We start from the raw sequence: 20508 nt of genomic DNA on the forward strand, positions 1-20508 counted from the left end.
TTATATGATATCAAAGCTATTATCTTTATCAACTAAACCTGTAATCTCATTAGGAGACGATAACAAGGAAGTTTCACAGGACCTTTTTTTCTATAAAAGCAGGTTGATTGGCATTAATTATATCATCCACCTTTAATGATTTATTAATTGTGTTCAGAGTTGGACATTCCATTTTTATTTATTTTTTTCCCCTAGAATCAGTGTCAAGTTGACAGGCCTGTAATTACCTGGGGCTTTTACCTTTATCTTTGTTTGGAGTACTGGCACAATATTAGCTTTCTTCAGGGGCTCTCAGACATTGTGAGTGATCCCAAAATTTTTGAAGAGTCCACCTTAATAGTCCAACGTGTTTCCTGGAAAACTCTCTGCTAGCACTTGCATTCAGGTTGCTGAAGCCCATTGATTTAAACCCATGGAACTATTGATGTTTCCCACTCTGACTGTATTTGTTATCTGTTTGGTTTTGGATTTTTTTAAAACAAGGGTAATATTTATAATTAAGTTGTGCTTTTTTGGACTAAAATTTATGATTCTTAGCTAAATGTAGGTGTAATGGTTTTAAGGGAGGGAGAATTTCCAGTTCATCCTATAGAACCCCCATTTCCAATCCTTTGTGTGTGATTGTTAAGTCTGGAAGCCTACTTAAAAAATGGTTTTAAAACCGAGCTGAGGATTGGATATATGAGATGTTTTTAACTGACTTAACTATAATAGTAAATGCTTTGTAACCAGGAGTAAAAAATATGAGAAATTGCGAAAGCATATTTGGATATAACCTAATTCCTGGTTTTCTTCTGTTCAAAACACAGTTATGGAGATTTAAACAAGGAAATCAAAGCTGGTTTGGTTGGACAATGGACACTGTAAGATAATTCCCTCTATATCCCCAGAGAATATACGAGCTTACCTGTGTGATGTATATTAGATGGGGAACATGCAACTCTTGTACGGTTTGCCTTTTACCCTTTAAAAAGCTGTACAGAGAATTTAAATATCCTCAGCTATCACTCAGACTCTGGTGGGGAGCAATGAATTGTTTTATTGATTTCACTTAAATAAAAAAGGGCTCTTAAAACGAAGTGTTTCTTTAGGATACAAAATCAGCTCTCTTTTCCAAACTAGTAATTTTTAAATATTAAAAGGACATGACAGGCCAGCTAATTTTGTACAGATACATATATATATATTTTAGTTCTACATCTGCTGCAGTTTTCTGTTGCATAATTGATTTAATCTCTAATTTTAAAGGAATGCTGAACTCCTTTACTGGACTCCGCATACATTTCTCCAGGGCAAAAACTGTCCTACTTTTTCCTCCTCAGTATCTGTTTAGTGCTGGGCCATTTTCCTCTGAAACTGTAAACTACCTTGGTGAAAGAAATGAAGGCAAAGTTAGAATACAGTTTACTCTGCAGACTTCTCACCACTGCACATACCAAATCTTCTTGGGCACTTTCTTTTTCTTTACCTTTTTTTCCTCAATCTTTCCATTTTTCCCATCCTTGCTGCACGATTACCTTGGAACTAGTGAGGAGCAAAAAGGCAAGAACTAGTTGAGAAAGGAAATATTAATTCAGCCATTTAGATTTTTCATTAAAATCAGATTCACACATATTTCTCCTCTAGTTTCCTTCCCATTTTCAGCATCACAGAAGCCATATATACTTTTGTGGGGGGTTTGATGCAGTTTTGTCTTTATTACAGGTTCTTCACAACATCCCCTAGAAAGGGATTTAAAGCTGCTGCTCCTTCTTCGGGCATCTGAAGGGATTTACTGTGATCGTCTGGAGGGTATAAATGTCCACCCAGGAAATATTGGTAGGAAACATGAATTCCACTTTTCATAGGAAACTAATTTTTGGTAACATCCAAATCTACCACTTTTGAGACTGTCGCTATGTTGTACAGATAAACCTCAAACAAAGGTACACATATTGTAGAGCTAATGTTTAATCTTCTGGGACATATCATCTACATGAAAAGTTTATGTCTTTTCGATTTGTCCTCTGGTTTTGGATCCCTTTTCCAGAGGGGAAAAAAAAAATAAAGTTCATTGTCCAGAAAGATTAATAATAGCTACATAACTTTTTGTATCTTTAATTCCTGGAGTTTTTACCTAATTTGCTGACTTAGATTTTTTTTTTAATGGTAGATATCGCTGTCTGAAATTCCTTAATTCTAATTTGTGCCAATGAGACTTCTATGGTAAAATGCCCTCTCTTGCTGTACATCTGATGGTCATTTTCTGTTATTGAGGAATTATTGCTCCTTCACATTGTATTTTGAGTGGAGGCTTTGTGCTGTTCTTCAACTTCTCATAAAATATAGAAACATACTTCAATAAATATAAAGATTTCCATATATTTAGTTATTGCTTCAGTTCTTATCAAGCCTCTTTTCTCCTTAACCTTTGAAATCCTCCTTCTGTTCTTTCTTTTGTTTTTTTTTTCCCTAGGAGTTTATGGACAGGTGCAAATTTATGGTGCTTATCCTAGGATGCCTTGGACACATCTGGGAACTAATGTTGCTCCTGGAAACGAAAGGTGGTATTTTGCCCAAATATGCTTTCAAATATTAAATTTTGGATCCTGTTCCTATGACTTGTATTTAATATTCCTGTGAGTTGTATTATTCTTTTCCTTTGTGGTAAGCTTTCTGTGAATTCTGTCTAGATAGAAAAAAACATCCTAGGTAACAGAAAATTGCACCGTGATGGAGAGTGTGATGATCCTAGAGGTCCCTTCCAGCCCAAATAAACTTTTATTCTAAAGAAATCTAAATTCTTAGGATGAATCAAGCTGAGACTTCCTTCCTTCCTTCCTTCCTTCCTTCCTTCCTTCCTTCCTTCCTTCCTTCCTGGAATCCTTCCTGGAATCCTTCCTTCCTGGAATCCTTCCCTTCCCTTCCCTTCCCTTCCCTTCCCTTCCCTTCCCTTCCCTTCCCTTCCCTTCCCTTCCCTTCCCTTCCCTTCCCTTCCCTTCCCTTCCCTTCCCTTCCCTTCCCTTCCCTTCCCTTCCCTTCCCTTCCCTTCCCTTCCCTTCCCTTCCCTTCCCTTCCCTTCCCTTCCCTTCCCTTCCCTTCCCTTCCCTTCCCTTCCCTTCCCTTCCCTTCCCTTCCCTTCCCTTCCCTTCCCTTCCCTTCCCTTCCCTTCCCTTCCCTTCCCTTCCCTTCCCTTCCCTTCCCTTCCCTTCCTTCTCCCTTTCAGCCAGGGCTAACAAAGCCTCATTGGAAGATTTCCCGCTAGGGTAGAGGTGTCAGCATTCAGGGAAGGAATTATTTGGGAAATGATTGTAAAGATGAGCAGTGGAAGCAGAAAGACCCCACCAGAAGGGATCATTTGTTGTGGGCTTTCTCAGAGTTGTGTGCTCAGTGTAGATTAATTGTTTAGGAATTCCTGTGTAGCTGATCCTTATCCAAACCCTCCAACTTTAGAATCACCCTCTGGAAATTCTTCTCCTTCCCTGACTAAGATGGGAGATCAGAGTAAGCAGATTCTTGACTGAAGCATGCCAGTTAGACACTAGGATGAAATGGATTCAGGCCAGATCTGGGTTGCTGCCCAGATATTTAATACGAAATAACATGAGGTGCTAAGACATGACTGTTTGGAGTTAATGCATGCACATTAAATACAGCACAAAGAGTAGTTTCAGCTGTTAAAAGAAAGGGGAAAAAAAAAACAAAACTAAAACAAACCCTTCTTTTTCATTAGAAGTCTACCAATAGCCAGCTGAGAGTTGATGTGGTTGGATACAGGAAATAGGTAGATAAGTGCTGGAATATGAAAGCTGAAGGAAAATGAAAGCTGAATGAAGTGGATTTTATTGAAGGAGAGGAGCTGCTCTATATCCTCCTCCAGTATGAATCAGCTCATAAGTTCAGGAAGGATTTCCCTGCCATTTCTGAAGAGATGCAGTGATTCCTACAAAAATAAAAAAAAAGGGAAAATAAAAAGAAAAGTAATACTTTTTTTGGTGGATTTCTCTACTGAATATTCACAGGTGTTGTATACTGTCAATGCTCATCTGGAACCTACTCATCTTTGAAAAATGCTGGGGAAAGAGATTCTGGAAAAACTTGACAACATCCCTTTAGGAATCTCCTTTCTCTGTGCACTTCTGTCACTCTAGGCTGCATGTGAAGCATTGTCAAAATTCACTCAATGGTCTTTTTTCTGAATAATTCCCTGAGGAGTTTAGATGATCACCTGGCCAGCAGCAGTCACCCTGAAACAGGACAAGGTGTTTATGAGATAAACATTTATCATTATCCATTCTGCTGTCACTAAATGCTTTTGTTTTCCTTACGTGAAGCTAAAAAATCCCCTGGACTCCTAATACAACTTTTACTGTAAAAGGGGATCTTCAGTTCAAGATTAAAACAAATAAATGCAGGACTCTGTGCAACGTTCAGTAGCCAGCAGAGTTTTAAGTGCTGGTGTCTAGAGGGTGTACAGCTACCACGGGCAGGATTCAGGCTCCTAAACAGATGGTTTGGGCCCATTTGAGATGTCTTTGGGCTCATATGAGATGATTTTGGGCTCCCTCCATGGCTTGAACATTTGTTTCCAGGAATGCTCCAGGAACCAGTCCTGTCCCACCTGCCAGCTGATGTTTTAGGTACCCTGGGATATCTCAGATATCAAAAGGTGCTCTTGTTTAGGGAATCAAATCCTGCTCAAAGTGACCAGTTCAGAAAACTGAATTGTCTTTCTCCCACTACTGACTGCACCCACAAGCTCTAGTGGAATCTTGGATGCTAAGTGCACAGCCACCCAACCCTGCACATAGTTATTGTCTAAATTCAAAGCTGACTTTCAGCTCTGTGGAATATTCCTGGCACCAAAAATGATCTGGTGTGTCTTTTGGAGGCAACCCTAGCTCTGAAATGCTGTACTGGAACTGTATATGTTGGTAATCAATGGTGTGAAATAGATGCTTCAGGATTAATTTCCTCCCACATATTTCAGACATCTGTTTTTGCAGAAAGCCCTAAAGGGGCTTTTCCTACAGCATAGCCTGTGGATTTTTTTTATTATTATTTTTTTGAGATGTCCCTGAGCAACACTGTTCATTTTTAATGAAATTTGTGAGCCTAACTCTCTTAAGTGTAATGACATTAAGTTTATATCATGGTGCTACAGGATTTTTGTGGAGGATGAAGTGGATTGGGATCAAGGTGGGGATTTTGTGATCAGCTCTTCCTCCTATGAAGCCCACCAAGCTGAAGTAGTTACACTTAAAGAAGTCCATGGTCATAATATAGGAATTCATGAACATCTTATGCACAGGCACATTGGTAAGGAATTTTTCTTTCCTTTTTTGAGAGTTTTCTTCTGAAGTATTGACTTTCCATTCCGTATCTCAATAGGATCAATTCTACTTCCTTGTGGTATCTTAATTTCTTTCTCCATACACTTTTTTTTTAGCCTTCTGATTCTAACATTAATTTCTGTGAATAAAATCAATTCAGTGCTGAGTTGTTTGGGAAAACTTTCTGTTTCAAGTTGAGCTGGTTCACAGAGCGAGAAAGTAATTTTCCCTTTTTTAAAGGAAAAAAAGAAATGTAGGATTTTAGGCATTTTGCACATTTTCTATGGTATATCAAAAACCTGGAAAGTAATTAAGCCCCAACCTTTTTTAAATTTCAAAAGAATTATATTAGTAAAGTTTAAAGTACAAAATTTTATGAATTCCATGGCATGGAAAGAACATATTTATAAACTAATATCTAAATAAACACAAAATCTGCATATATCTCTATTTTCTGTGTAGATTGCATGGGATATATATTTTTGTGGAAAAAGGGATGCAGTGTTAATACTTATTTACTTTTATTTCAGTCTATAAAATAAATTTATTACCATCTATTTAACAAAAGCAAAAAGATTTAATTAACAGGTCAAATTCTGAACCTTCAAACCAAAGATTTTTCTTGTGCGTATCAATATTTTTAAAATTTGGTTTTTATTCCAGCCAGTAGGTGCAGAAATGAGTGCAATGGATAAAAAGATCCAGAAATATAGTGTTTTAAATGGATAATGTTTAAATTACTGTCTGAGACAGTAATCAAAGCTTCACTTGGAACTGAGCTCTGTTTTGCAATTATCCACAGTGTTAATCAACAGTAGCTTCAATGGCACAGTTTTTTATGACAATTGCATTTTTCAAACAAAATGTGCAGTTCAAAGCATAGCACATCTAGAATTAATTTTCAGTAGTTTATGCATTTTAGGCCTTTGTTTTTAGCTGATGTTGATATAATAAATTCATCACGAGGGGAAATTACTACTTACCCCCTGAGTAATGCAGCTGTTGTTATATACAGCTGGAAAAAAAAGGACTGATAGGACAATCAAGGGGGTAAATACTGAATTTCAACTTGGCAAGCAAATGTTCACATGAGCCAGTCACTCTCCACTCCCTAGATAATTAAAGCAGAAAAACACATACAATATATATTTTTCACTCGTATTTTATCTGCCACTAAAGCGGGTATATAAAATACACAACAAATTGCACTTGAGATTTGCCTATTGCTCTGCATCATGCATAAAACCAGTTTGGATAACTAAATCACATCTGCATGTGTCTATAGTCACCTGAGATTAGTCCAAGCTAGACAGCTGCATAAACTTGGGCAAAAAGTCTCCTTCAGAAAGGCATTGAAAGAAGTGTTTTAAAATCCTTTTAGAAAACACACATAAGCAAGACTGTCGCAAAGAGGGTTTTGGCATTTACAGTAGTCTAATCCAGAGGAAAATTCATGGAGATCAACTCTGCAATGTGCTGATGAGTAACTCCAGCAGGTAGAGCTTGAAAAAAAATGAAGTGTGAACCTGTTCATTGCTTCGGCACCTGCACACCGCAGGGGAAAGGTTTAGCACCTTCACGTTCTAAAAATGAGATATCTTGGCAAAATATAAGCGCACAGTGAATATTTGATGGGCAGGTGGCCTTTGTAGTTTTGTGTTGATGCACACGGATTGTGCTGGGGGTGAAACACACCTGAATGTCAGTGCAGATTCTGCAGAGGAGCTGTCAGGATTTATGTCCCTCATAGCACAGGTTTATAGGTACGATAGACACTTATCACATTTGCTTTCTTGAAACTCCCCAGGGCGTTCCCATGACACAGAAGACGGCCGACGCATCCCCTTGGCCGCGGAGGTTGGGCTCCTCACGCGGAACGTGCAGATCCAGTCGGATCTGGCTTGTGCTGGGAGGATACTGGTGGGACACTTCACAGACTCCAGCGGGATGGAGTTTGAAGGTAGCTGAGATTCACCTGTCCTCATCAAGCACACCGGTTTTGCCCAAGAAAGAGGTGTAGAAATGTGTGTATCTGTTCATGTGTGCTGTGAAAGTCAGAACAGACTGTCAGCAAGTATGAAACATAAGCACTGCCAAAAATTAATTAATATGGGAGATATTTTAGGAAGGGCTGTTCTTTGTTTGTAAGGTTTTACTATGACTTTGTGTGTATTTATTAACAAATACCCATCACTGCAATACACTGACAAAGTACCTGCTGTTCTATGTCTGACTATTGTTAACATGTTTGTCCTTACCTGTTCTTATGTAATATAAGCTTTTATTTCACTCCAGTTATCTCATTGCAGGTGCTCTTCAACTTTTAAATGTTCAATTTTTGAACTTTGGACCTCCTCAGCTTTCTGCCATTGAATTCAGGAATGTATCCCAGGAGTGCTCAGTGGTGTCATCCAGCATTAGCAGCAGCTGTGGAGCTGGCATTAAAGCAGTTGAGAGCAGTGGGGTCTTGTTGCACAAGAACGTGGTGTTCAACACCACTGGACCTGGCATTGATTTGGAAGGGAACAATCACTCTCTCATCAGGAACCTCGTTATTCTGAGCAGGCAGCCAGCAGGTTCATTAAACTGGGTTGCCAGCATCAAGGTGAACCTGGCCACTGGTGCCTCCCTTCTTGGCAATGCTGTGGCAGGATCAGAGAGAATTGGCTTCCATGTCAGGGGCCAGGAGTGTTCACTAGATGGAGAATATTGCAGTGGGAATGTGGCCCATTCCAGTCTCCATGGTGTTCACCTGTACCAGGAAGATGGATTTCAAACGTGCACTAGAATCACAGGTTTTCTGTCCTATAAGAATTATGACTATGGTGTCATGCTTCACCTTGGAGGCAGCGTTATTGTGGAAAATGTGGTGCTGGTGGACAACACCGTGGGACTCCTGGCTGTAGTGCACTGTGTCTATGCTGAGCAATGCTACGTGGGGAAAAAATTCATAGAACTTAAAAACTCCATCATTGTGGCAACAAGCTCGACTTTTGACTGCCTCAAAGACAGGATCAAGCCTAACTCAGCTGATCCAACAGCCCAGGACCGACCCCCACGCTACCCTCTAAGAGGCCGTGTTGGGATTTTATGGCCCACGTTTACCACTGTTCCCAGCCAAAGGCCAGAGAATCCCTGGCACAAAACTGGGCATTGCCCAAAAGCCCTGGGAATCATGAAGCTGAAAGGTTGGTTTTCTGCCTCCACTGGCCTGACTGTTCTGTCACTGCTTTTCTTCACTCTTTCCATTTTTCCAAATGAAGTTGCAGCCTCCCACAAATGGACATGTTGGAGAAATCAGGGACTCAGTGAAATTAACAACAGAATTCTTCTACAACTTGCAACAGTTTAATTATGAAAAAGTATTATTTGATATTTTTCACTTCCTGAGTCTTCCTGCAGGATAGTTGTTGCCCCTAGAAGCTGTGGCTGCCTCGTTCCTGGAGGTGTTCAGGGTCAGGTTGGAAGGGACTTGGAGCAACCTGTTCTAGTGGAGGGTATCCCAGACAATGGCAGTGGGTTGGAATTGGAATGATCTTTAATGTTCCTTCCAACTTAAACCATTCTTGGATTCTATGATTCTGTGATAATTATGTCCTGTGATAATGTATAGATTCTACCTCACACATACCTTCCTTCTGTGTTACTTTTCCACTTGATTCATCTCTCTGACCCACAGTAACCTCTGCCTTGATAAAAATACCAAATCTGAGAAGTGAAGATCACACTGTGGATAGACTTGTCACAGAACCTAGGAACTACAATTCACAGAAGCAGCTGTGACCTTTATTGGTATAAGAGATTGCTCAAGAGGAATAGAAGTCTGTTATGTATCCTGGATCTTTGTTTCAAATGAATTTTTCAGTCCCCAGTCCAATATTTGCACATAGTAGAACCCTGATAGCAGGTTGCAGTGGTGGGATCTAAATACATCACTGCTTTTCATGTCTTTATTCCTCACTGCTACTTACTTTTGCAAGAAAATTCATTATCCCCTTTTTACTGAAGAATAAAAGAGATAAAGACAAATAGGCTTGTGCAGAGTGTCACAAAAAATTCATGGCAAAATTTGGATTTTGGAGCTGCACAAAAGTTGAGTGCCAGAGCCAAGTATGTCATCACACCCTGCTTGTATTATATTAATCTCTGGCAAGTAAAGAAACCATCCAAGGCAGGTTGTTATTTAACTGGTTCTTACTTATTAAAATGAAAATATATTAAATACTCTTGCTTTTTTTTTTTCTGTCTCAGTTACTGTTTCTTTTATTTCATTTCCTATGGGTATGACTTTGTGTCAGCTTAGGATATAACTTGGCTACAGAGTATTCTAAAGCACATGAAGATCTATGAACAATGCTATTAGTCTGGTTTAAAAATAATTTATACAGATATATATGGGAGCAATTTAACATGGAACACATCACAGGAAAAGAACAACTTTCTTTATGCCACTCTTTTAACCACTTTTCCTTGCTTGATCGTCTCTTAATCCCTGACAGAAATCACCTTTACTGGTTTTACAAAGAGCTGTTACAGTGAAGACAGGGATGTCTGTATCATGTCAAATGCTGATCATTTAGGCATCATGCCTCTCATCACAGCAGAGACATCAAGGATGTTACATGTCACTGAGAAGGACATGTTCTACTTTCATCCAACAAGGTAAAATGCTTCATTCTGAACTATCTTTTTCCAAAAAAAACCCCAACACCTACAGCATTGGAGCTATCCTCCCCTCAGCTCTGCTCTTGTACTGCTCCTATCTGAGAAAAAGGAACAAGCTGTAACATCAAACAAGCATGCACAGAAAATCTCAAACATAGAAAAAAAAACAAAAAAAAAGAAGAGAAAAAAAAGGGGGGGAGAAACACCACCAAATTTAGTTTAGGGCAATCTTTTATAATTTGAGTTTCGAATTCCATCAAGGTGCATCTCCGGATCAGTCCTCTTGGATTTCTCCTTTTCCTGACATTTGTGCAGCAAAACAAGCCACACACATCCCATTTCTTAAACCCCCATGCTGACCATCTCTGACTTCTCAGCCTTAGGCTTCAGAAAATGTCAGGACCTCCAGGAAAAAACCCTGAGACAGGGAATGTCCTTTTGGTTGGGGAAACGTGGCTTGATTTGTGCCTGCGAGATCACATCAGAAATGTTGATCAGTACCAGGCAGGCTGTGAGATGTCAAATGATTGCCAGAACTGCTCCTACCCAGGGAGAATATAATCTGTGAGTGTTGAGGAGGGAGGGGAGAACTTCATCTGTAACCTTAAGTCACTGCTGGTTGCAGTGGTTTAGACATACTTCATCCAATGGAAACCACATGCCTATTTATTTATTGCAGTCACTGAACACAATGCAGAGGCTATGTCAGGAAAGACTTGAAGTAGCAAAAAAAAAAAAAAAAATAATTCCAGCATGGACTCCGCTTGCCAGTCAAAAATAATTGGAGGTGTCCCACACTGCTATGTTTAGAGCCCCTCCAGCCTTCTGCCAGAATTTCTTATTTTATTCTATATTTTTGCTTTTTGCTCTGGGCATTAGTTTGCGTGTAGATTTCTGAGCCCTATCCAGCTTGTCAGCTCCCATTATGTTTCACCCTTGTATCCATCCCACAATATTCTGCTGGTAGTGAGCTGCTGAATACGCGGTCCAGGGCAAGAGGTGGTGGTTTTCAAATGTTAGGAATGCACATGGAATACTGAATGCTTCCTTGGAAGGCTGCTGAGCCTCTGGGGGTGGTTACTTCTCCCGGTGCTCCTCATGCAATATCTGCATGCATTTATTTAATCCACCTTTGCAGCTGCTGAGCTTGATTCAGGATGTGGCTGCATTGTTCTGCTTCAGCATCCTGAAGGGATATCTTGATGGATATGTCCTGTCAAAGAGAAGATGAGCATTGCCTCGGAGCAAGGGAGGAAATAGAAACATCAGAGAATATAATAAATCCATTAAGAACTTTACTTGTTCTACTGGTAGACCTAACCAGCAGAAATGTTGGATCTGCTGGGAGGTGGTCAAGAACTGAACTTTCAGGATCGACGGAGTCTTTGTTCTTTGCCTCTTTTGAACTTGGTTGACTGGGGGAATTGGACTTTTTTTTCCCTCTGCCCTTACTGCAAATCTCTGCCTATACCTGTTTGCTCCATTCAAGGTACCAGCAATCAGGTTTATTCAACATGTGACCAAAAATTTCTCCATTTTCTTCAAGGTTTAATATGAATCCATGTAGCAATCTGAAAATGTCTCTGTGGACTTTGGCAGAGCACAGGTCTTTTTATCATATTGAATTCTGCCATGGGTATGAGATGCTCAGTTCACCAGTTCCTTTAAACTGTGTTGAACCTTTAGTCAATCTGTAATTTAAAGCAATTCAGTTCACTACACATAAGTGATCCAAAAATTAGGCATTAGGCATTAAACACACTGACCTCCTTCTGTAGTAAATTAATTAAATAAATAAATAAATAAATAAATAAATAAATCCTTTGTTTAGGAAATTATTTGTCTCAACTGTCTTGTATTTGTCTCAGTAAGATGAGTTCCCCCCAACACACCTGTTCTGTTACAGATACCTTCCTCCGTGGCAGCCAGTAGTTAATGACTTACATAGAAATTTATAGGCATTTCTGACTTTCCCAAGCCACAATAATAATGTTACTTTCACTACTTGCCAGTGTACAAACCTCTGAAGATGCCATGCTCCCCGAAAAGAGATGCAAAGGCTCAAGGAAAGCCCTTTTTAAGGATTTGGATGGAAGTTTCCTTCATCTTGAACCACCTGTCTCTGTTTTCCCCAAGTCAGAATTTGAATGGACGGAGTTCTATTCAGAAGCTGGTAAGTGCCTGTGCTGACAGGAGTGTTTGCATGCAGACATTTGAGCCATGAGATGTGACTTTCACTGACATCTAAAACTGAGATTGAGGTCATGGTGATCCCAGTCTGTGTGATTCCTTGCCAGGCAGGATATAGTGAATTGTGCTGCAGAAGTCTGGGGTGACTCAGTGTGCAGCTCTGTGCCCACCAGTGCCACTCTGCCTTCTGGCAGGATCATTTCACTTAGTGTCCTTAGCCCCTTTAGGGTCTGACTCACTAGATTGGGTGGTAGAAAGAAGTTCTTCCCTGTGAGAGTGCTGAGGCCACGGCACAGGTTTCCCAGAGAAGCTGTGGTTGCCCCTGGATTCCTGGAAGTGTTCAAGGCCAGGTTGGATGGAGCATGAAGCAACCTGGGATAGAGCAAGTTGTCCCTGCCCATGGCATGGGATGGAATGAGATGATTTTTAAGATCCCTTCCACCCCAACCCATTCCATGATTGATGATTTTCCCTGCCCCTTGCAAAGTCCCCTGAGAGCATTAAGGGGCACATGCCATAAAAGCACCACAAAACTACAAAATAATACCAATAATTGGCCCCACAAGGATTTTCATCCACATCCCACTGAGGAGATAATCAAGCTGAAAACCCACTCCAGAAGTTTGACGACCCCTCTCTGTTTAAAAAAAGGCCCATTCTGCTCAGGAACCACTTTCTGAAGGCTCCCACAGCAAGGCTCCATTCTCAGCCTGATTAGAACTCAGCTCTCTGATTCCAAATAAACTCTTTAATTACAATTAGCATTCCCTGTGCCCGCTGCTGATGGTGGCCATTTTGCTGTAGAGATGCATAGTTTGTGACTGCTGGTATGGGAGACTGATGGGAGGGACTGTAATTAATCCTGTTTTCCTTCACACTCTAAAACTGATTAAACACAAGAAGAACTTTAAACAAAACATATAAGGCTTTTCCTCTAAGGATCCCACTCTAGCTGGCTGCTTACAGGGTTGATTTATGTCTTATCTAGATGCAAACACTAATTTTTACTGTACCTTTTCCACCCTAATTATGAATCACATCCAAGCACTAATGCTCTGGTACTAGTACCACTTACCACCTGCATATTAATGAATATATTTACATACAAAACCTGGATTTTATTCAGATTCCCACCATTTTTAGCACATCTGAGCACACAGTCATAGGTGTAAGAGGAATCTCCTCTATCTAAAGTGCACTGAGGGTACAGCCTTTACTCCACGAGGTTTTATCTCCTTGTGAAATGGAGGTAACAGCATATGATAAATGTTGCCTGCCTCTGAAGCTATTAAAAAATTGCTGTGTTTTCTTTTTGCTGCCCAAATCTGAATAGGGAAATTTTTTTCCCCCTTCCCTTCACAAATGTGTGTTAAATTCCCCCGCATTTCTCGCTCTGACCTGGGGTTCCTTTTGTCTTATCCTGTGGTCCTGAGGTTGACATTTGGGAAGGCGCAACTTGATGGTAAGGTGAATTTGTGGTCATCTTCTTCCCTTCTCTCCTTCTTGTGGAAAGTTGTAGCACTGAGTATTTTCACAGTGCAATGCAGGCTCCCATGATAGAGACAAATTGGAGAAAAAACTCAACTTTCCTGCTCCCACTGATCTCCTGCCAGCTGGACGAGAGCAGTTATCATCCCCTGGGCACTGATGAGGCCAAACCTCAAAAGCCATGTTCAGTTTTGAGCTCCACACTGCAAGTAGGATATTGAGGGGCTGGAGTGTGTCCACAGAGAGGAAAGGAGATGGGGAAGGGTCTGGAATAGAAGTCCTGTGAGGAGCAGCTGAGGGAGCTGAGGTTCCTTAATATGGAGTAAAGAAGACTCAGGTGTACTCCCCACAACTCCCTGAAAAGGATTGGCCTCCTCTCCCAGTAAATTAATGATAGGTCAGGGGGAATTAGCCTCAAGCTGCACCAGGGAAAATTTTGGTTGGATATTAGGAAAAATGTCTTCCCAGAAAGGGTGGTCAGCCATCGGAACAGGCTTCCCAAGACAGCGGTGAGGCCACCATCCCTGGAAGCATTAAGAAAACCAAGTAGATGTGGCCCTTGTGATATGGTTTAGTGGGCACCGTGGCACTCATTTAATCTGGGCTTGATGACCTTGGAGGCCTTTTCCAGCCTTAATGATTCTGTAGGGCCAGATTCCCCTTTGGTGTGACAATGCTTCAAGGCCTGTGAAGATGGTGGTGTTGTCATAGAATTACAAAATCACAGAATGGCTTGGAAGGAGCATTGGAATGGGACAATCTTTAAGGTCCCTTCCAACCCAAACCAGTTTCGTATGAGTCTATGATACACATAAATATTTACATTCACTTCAAGCTTCCATTTTGGCCAATCAGATTGAAAATACTGTTCCTCGGCCACTTTCAGATACTTTGATTACCTGTGGGAGCAAACCAAGACACTCAGTAGCGTCCAGGGACAAAAAAAGCCGTGGAGATGTTTTATTAGAATAAGGAATATCACAGGGGAGAGGCTGAGAGAGCCATAACTGGGGCACAAGGGATCATTCAGAATAATATTAGTGCTCCTGGACTCACATGATGTCATTTATTGAAGAAGCAAGTGGTATAGAATTTATGAAAATTATTATTTCTATACCTACTTTCCCCCCCTTTGTTTTCCTGAACTTTTACCCACTGAGTTTTCTCTTTGCTCATAGACCGAGATTTTTATTGTGACTCTGTGAAGAAGCGGAATTTTTCACTTCAAAATGAAGTTTTAGTTTTCTGGATAAGCCACAGAATTCAGAAAGAAAGAACAAAAAGGGAGGGAACAGATCCAAGATTTTTGTTGCTATTATTATTTCTACTGCAAGAAAAAAGGAGTAACAACAAAAGTGGGTCTGAGTCCAACAAAGCATAATTACTTTTTAATATGAGAATCCTTTTTAATATTTTTTTTGTCTTTTCATTATAATGCTGCAAAAGTTTAAAATTAAATGTTTTCCAATACCCTCCTCCCTAAATAATTTATGAGGAAGTTTCAAAGTACAACTTTTTGAATTATCCAAAACAATTTAATGAGTTTAACATGAATTTGTAATTATTTAAATCTCTTTGAGCTGCCATTTTTGGATGACAAGATGTTTTTCTCCTAAAACTCATGTGTAGAGCAAGCCTCTTGCAAAAGAGCTTGGGGCCAGGCCTGGAGCATTAAATGGTTCCATGATACAGGAAATACCAGAATCATAAGCTGTACAGCAGAATTAGCTATGAACAGGAGTGTCTAGTTGGGTAATTAAGGATAAGTGAACTGTTTGTGTATTCAGCTGATTTCTATGCCCCGGTTAAAACTCCAGCTCCACGGAGGGCAGCTGATACAACCATCCTTTTAGTTAAAGGATCAGCCAGTTGATGGCTTTTTGCAATCTTCATAGGACTATGTTATCACAGCTCCTCACGTCTGTAATCTGGGCTGACTCCCAAAGACATCAAAGTTCATTGTCTTCCCTTGGTGGAAATGTAGCTGAGGACCTGAAACTGGTAGAAGATCCAGCTATCCCCATTTGTGTTGTCTCCAGCATCGTCAGAGAACCATAGAATTTTGGAATGGTTTGGGTAGGAAAGGACTTCAAGGGTCATCTCATTCCTCCTCTTGTCAGGGGAAGGAACACCTTCCACTAGAGTTTAGTAATGTCCCTACAGTGAGCAAAGAGATTGACTCATTACGTGGGTGACACAGAATCGGCGAGATGAAACCAAGTCTTTCAAGTTTTAGTCTTGAGCCCACAGATATATGTCTTCTTCCCTCTGACAGATACATTCTAGGTATAATCTAAGGCAATTTGGACTGAATAATCAGAGAATATAAAGCAGATCAGGTTGGAAGTGGACTCAAAAGCTCATCTGGTCCACCCTTTAGTGGGAAAGGAACATTATCTGGCACCCTGTCCAACTGCATTTTGAAAACCTCAGAATAAGGGTGTGATGGAAACTCCACCACGTCCCTGGGGAGGTTGTTCCAATTAACCGTAGAATCACAGAATGGTATGGCTTTGAAGGGACCTTTAAGATCATCTTGTTCCATCCTCCTCCCATGGACAGGGACGCCTTCCACCATCCCAGGTTGCTTCTGTCCAACCTGACCTTGGACACTTGCAGGGACGGGACAACTACAACACCCAGTGATTGCTATCACTATGAAAAAACTTATTTCTTATGCTGAGGTGAAACCTTTTCTGGTGCAAGCAGTACCTGTAGCCCATTGTCTTCTCCACATGTCTCCTTGTGAAGAGCCTCATCCTCCTTGTAGCTTCTCTGTAAGTACTGGAATATGGTGACAGGATTCTCTTCTGAGCCTCGTCTCCTCCAGGGAAAACACACCTAATCCTTCAGCCTTTCTCTATGGGAGAGGTTCCTCAGCCTTCTCACCAGCTTTGTGTCCTTCCTTCAGTCCTTTCTGATTCTGATTTACTGGGGGATGATGAAGCTCTGGGCTATCTGATGTATATCCATGCAACTTTTTCTTTCTGTTGTAAACATGTGCTTGCATTTTGTGTGAATAATTGAATATATTTTCTATTTTACACCAGTCAAACCTGACAGCTCCTTGTGAGTTCTTTGGATACAGTAGAAGAATCAGTGAAATTTAGTCCATAATACCCCTGTGGGATGGACATTTATTTTGACACTAGTTTTCCAGGAAGAGGAGAGAATTTGTGACTTGCCCAAAGTCAGTCATTGAATTAAAAATTATCCTACCAGCCAGAGAGCCAGACTCTGAATCAAAAAACGCTCCACCCTGTTAAGGGAAGTGGAACTTTATGGTTGCATTGACTAGAATCAGCCAAAAGTGTACTTTATATAGCACTTTTTACTTAAAAATATTCCTGGGCTATATTTGGGACACTCTTGAACATTTAAATTCTGGTTACAATTACAAGCAAACAAAACCATTGCAGTCGTGTTTTGGTTTGGTTTGGTTTGTTTTAAATTACTCTTTGAAAAAAAAAACAGAGAATTTTTTTATTGACTCAACTTTAGTATTAGTCTGTTGGTGAGAGGATCAGTGTGTTGTGGACAGCTGATTTTTTATGTGACTAACAAATCATTTAGATTATATTTTCCTGTGTCATTTTTGATCTAGACAAATATAAAGCTGTGAAGTTGCTCAGTAGTCTTGTTTACTCTCTAGAGGTAATCAGTACGTTTTCTAAATCATAAAAAGGAAAGTATTTAATACATAGATGCTTGTCTGAAGCAAGTTATGCAGACATTCAACACTCAATTTCATCAAAAACTATTGTTAAAAACTCTTTGAATTTTAACATTGAAGTTAGAGGTCATACATGAATATGCAGAATTTTGCTAATTTCATCAGAAATATGATAAAAATGTCAGATGTAGGTAGAAACAGTCAAAAAATAACTCGGGTTATGGGTTGAGGATTTTTTGCACAATTTCTTTCTTTTGGTAATTTTAATTATTGAATAAAAAACTCAAATAATAGTTGGGAAAGCATAGAATTTTGAGACACAGGCTGGCAGCATAAGTTAGGGCTAAAGCTGGGTGAAAATGTTGCTCCATAAATTTTTAATATTCCAAGGAATATGATTAGCCACACTACCTATGCATAATCATATTCAGTAATTAAAGATATGTGAGAAGAAAATGCAGGTTTGGTAGATCTGCAAGGAATGAAACAATGAAATATCAGCATTGTTTTCCTCTGGAGGTTTTTTGCTGTTGCTGTTCACAAATCGAAATTTGCTTTTTCTGCAATAAATGGCCCATGCAAAATGGGAAGTAGCAATGGAGGACATTAAAAGAGCTCTTACCAAGCTATTCTTTCATAAAAACTAAACCTAATATGATCAGAAAATGCTTGTAATCCTTAATTTTCTTGAAAACACATTTCTGGTAAAGATTTCAGCAGACCTTAATTAAGTCGAGACCGAAGCAGAGAATAAAGTTGGGAGGATTTTTGTAATGCTCATGGGAGAACAAAGTTTAAAGTAATCCAAAGGGAAATTAAGTTATTTTTATATCTTTGATGTCTATGTGGTGGCTCATCAGGGGTGAGATGGTTGAACACACTGAATTAAACAGTCAGCTCTGTCAGCTGCAGTACAGCAGAGTGAGGGACAATTCAGTGGGTGGAGAATCCACCAGCTGGGAAAGAAAATAGAACAAGGAATGGCTTTAGTCTGACAGAGGACAAGTTTAGATTAGAGGTATGGAAGAAATTCTTCCCTGTGAGGGTGGGGAGGCCCTGCCACAGGGTGCCCAGAGAAGCTGTGGTTGCCCCTGGATCCCTGGAAGTGTCCGAGGCCAGGCTGGATGGGGCTTGGAGGAGCCTGGGATGGTGGAAGATGTTCCTGCCCATGGCAGGGGGTGGAACAAGTTGAACTTCTTAGTGCCCTACAACTAGGATGCCTCTATGAGACTTCCTTAGGGGACAGCTCTGCCAAGGAAAACCACTCCTCAACAGGATTCCCTTTGGTAAATTGTGGAGGAACTGGGCACAGTTGGGGATGTAGCAATAAGGTCAGCATTGAGACTGAGGTGGCCATGCCCTTGTGCATTTTTAAATAATATAAATTGCTTTGCCTCACAGTCTCCTGCATTTCAGACTCTAATAAACACCTATTTTGCTTTCTAAGGGTTGCTTTTTCCTTAATTGTGAAGCTAGGATGTGTGATATGAATGGCATTGTTCGTTTTCCATGTGATCAGCATAGAGCAACGTATATACACACACAGATTATATATCTGTATATGTACAATTGTATAAACCTGTCAAACCTTATTTCCTTCTTCCCATCAAACAAGGGTATCAAATCCTTTCCTCCTGATGAAGACAAAAAATAATCCTTGGGCAAGCACAACCATTTTGTACATTTATTCCTCTAAATGGAGTTTAGCTTTTTTGCCACCCTTTCCACTTCTTTTCTAAATTCCTGAAGTTATTTCAAACAGTCATGTACTGATGTTCAGCCACATAAAATATAAAATATGTGTATATATCTATTAGGAATGATTATCCAAATGAATTTTGGAAAAACTGATTATGAAGTCAGGTCCCTGTCAATGGGAGATAACCTTGCCCCTTAGGATAGCAATCCTTTTTGAAGATGTGCCAACAAATAGTTTGTGCCTACTCTTGCTATCAGAAATTCTTGGCTTCTCCTTTTAGCCTTAATCCCTGAGGATAAAAGAGCAGGTTTTTCATTTTCCAAACTCAACTCCTGTATTTAAGAAGCTATTTAGAAAAATTTCCCTATTTTTAGAGTTTGTGAAAATCGGACAGTCTGATTGCTTCCCTGGGGGCTGAGTACCCCCAAAACACCACATCACCTTCATTTAGGATTCTAGTTTTGGATTTGAAACCTGCCTTTCTCCCTTTCTGTATATAAATGTTGTCTGTAACACAAGCATAAGGGTTTTTTATCATTGACATGATGAGGTTCTGTTTCAGTGTAGTGTTTCTTAAACTGTGATTCATAAAGCATTGATGGTCCATGAAACCTGAATAATTGATAGGTACACCACTCATGGATTTATTTAAGGGCCTGACAGTTAAAGGTGAAAAGAATTATGAGGCATGTGGAAAACAGAAGATATGAGGAATGGCTGGAAAAACTGGGTGGCTTGGTCTTGAGAAAAGGTGGAAGAGAGGTTTAGGAACAGCCTCCAAAAACATGAGAATGCTGGGTTTGGAGAGAAATAAATTGCTCTCAAAGTCTGTGGAACCAGAAATAATGGTCTGAAGTATCATCAGGATAATTGTATGTATTGCAGGAAATGTTGGAATAAAGATAGAGAAATGTGGACCTAGCTTGCCTGAGTGGAGTCCTTATCAGTGGTAGCATTCTTAGATAATCAGATAGAGCTGATCTTTTCCTGAGCAGGTGGGTCAAATAACTTTAAATGACCCTTTTGGCACCTATTAAAAAAATTCTGAAAGGATATCTATGGCCTGCAGGAATCTTTGAGGTCTGATGATGATATATGAGTCCAAAGGCCAGGGCGTTGCAGGAGGAAGGTTTGGTAATTAGGAGTTTCTAAATGCTTCTGATGAGGACAAAGAGTGACCACTGGGGAGGAAAGAGAGATTGTCTCTTAATCCATGTGCTTGGTCCTGGTAATCCAGTCTGCCTGTTCTTGTGGAATGCCAATGAGCTTAAAAAAGTGTGAAATATGTAAGTGTAGAGATGAGTCCCACAGAAAATCGTGTCCAGGGCCTGAGTGGAGTTTACAGCACCAGGAAACCAAAACTGGCACAGGTTGCCCAGAGAAGCTGTGGCTGCCCCATCTCTGGAAATGTTCAAGGCCAGATTGGATAAGGTTGGGAGAACTGGGATAATGAACGGTGTCCCTGCCCATGGCAGGTGGTT

The 20508-nt window shown here is 40.2% G+C and overlaps 1 protein-coding gene across 1 annotated transcript in view; it reads left to right on the plus strand.

Annotated features, from left to right (window-relative positions):
* PKHD1 (PKHD1 ciliary IPT domain containing fibrocystin/polyductin) overlaps positions 1-20508 on the plus strand; it is a 226094-nt gene that overhangs the window by 150410 nt on the left and 55176 nt on the right. The window contains exons 52-58 of the mRNA XM_062489610.1: positions 1705-1818; positions 2456-2543; positions 5144-5298; positions 7120-7272; positions 7622-8500; positions 9812-9974; positions 11990-12150. Of these exons, the coding sequence (XP_062345594.1) occupies positions 1705-1818; positions 2456-2543; positions 5144-5298; positions 7120-7272; positions 7622-8500; positions 9812-9974; positions 11990-12150 (1713 nt within the window). The remainder of the gene's footprint in view (positions 1-1704; positions 1819-2455; positions 2544-5143; positions 5299-7119; positions 7273-7621; positions 8501-9811; positions 9975-11989; positions 12151-20508) is intronic.

This window comes from Cinclus cinclus, chromosome 3 (assembly GCF_963662255.1).
Source record: "Cinclus cinclus chromosome 3, bCinCin1.1, whole genome shotgun sequence".
In the NCBI taxonomy this organism is placed as follows: domain Eukaryota; kingdom Metazoa; phylum Chordata; class Aves; order Passeriformes; family Cinclidae; genus Cinclus; species Cinclus cinclus.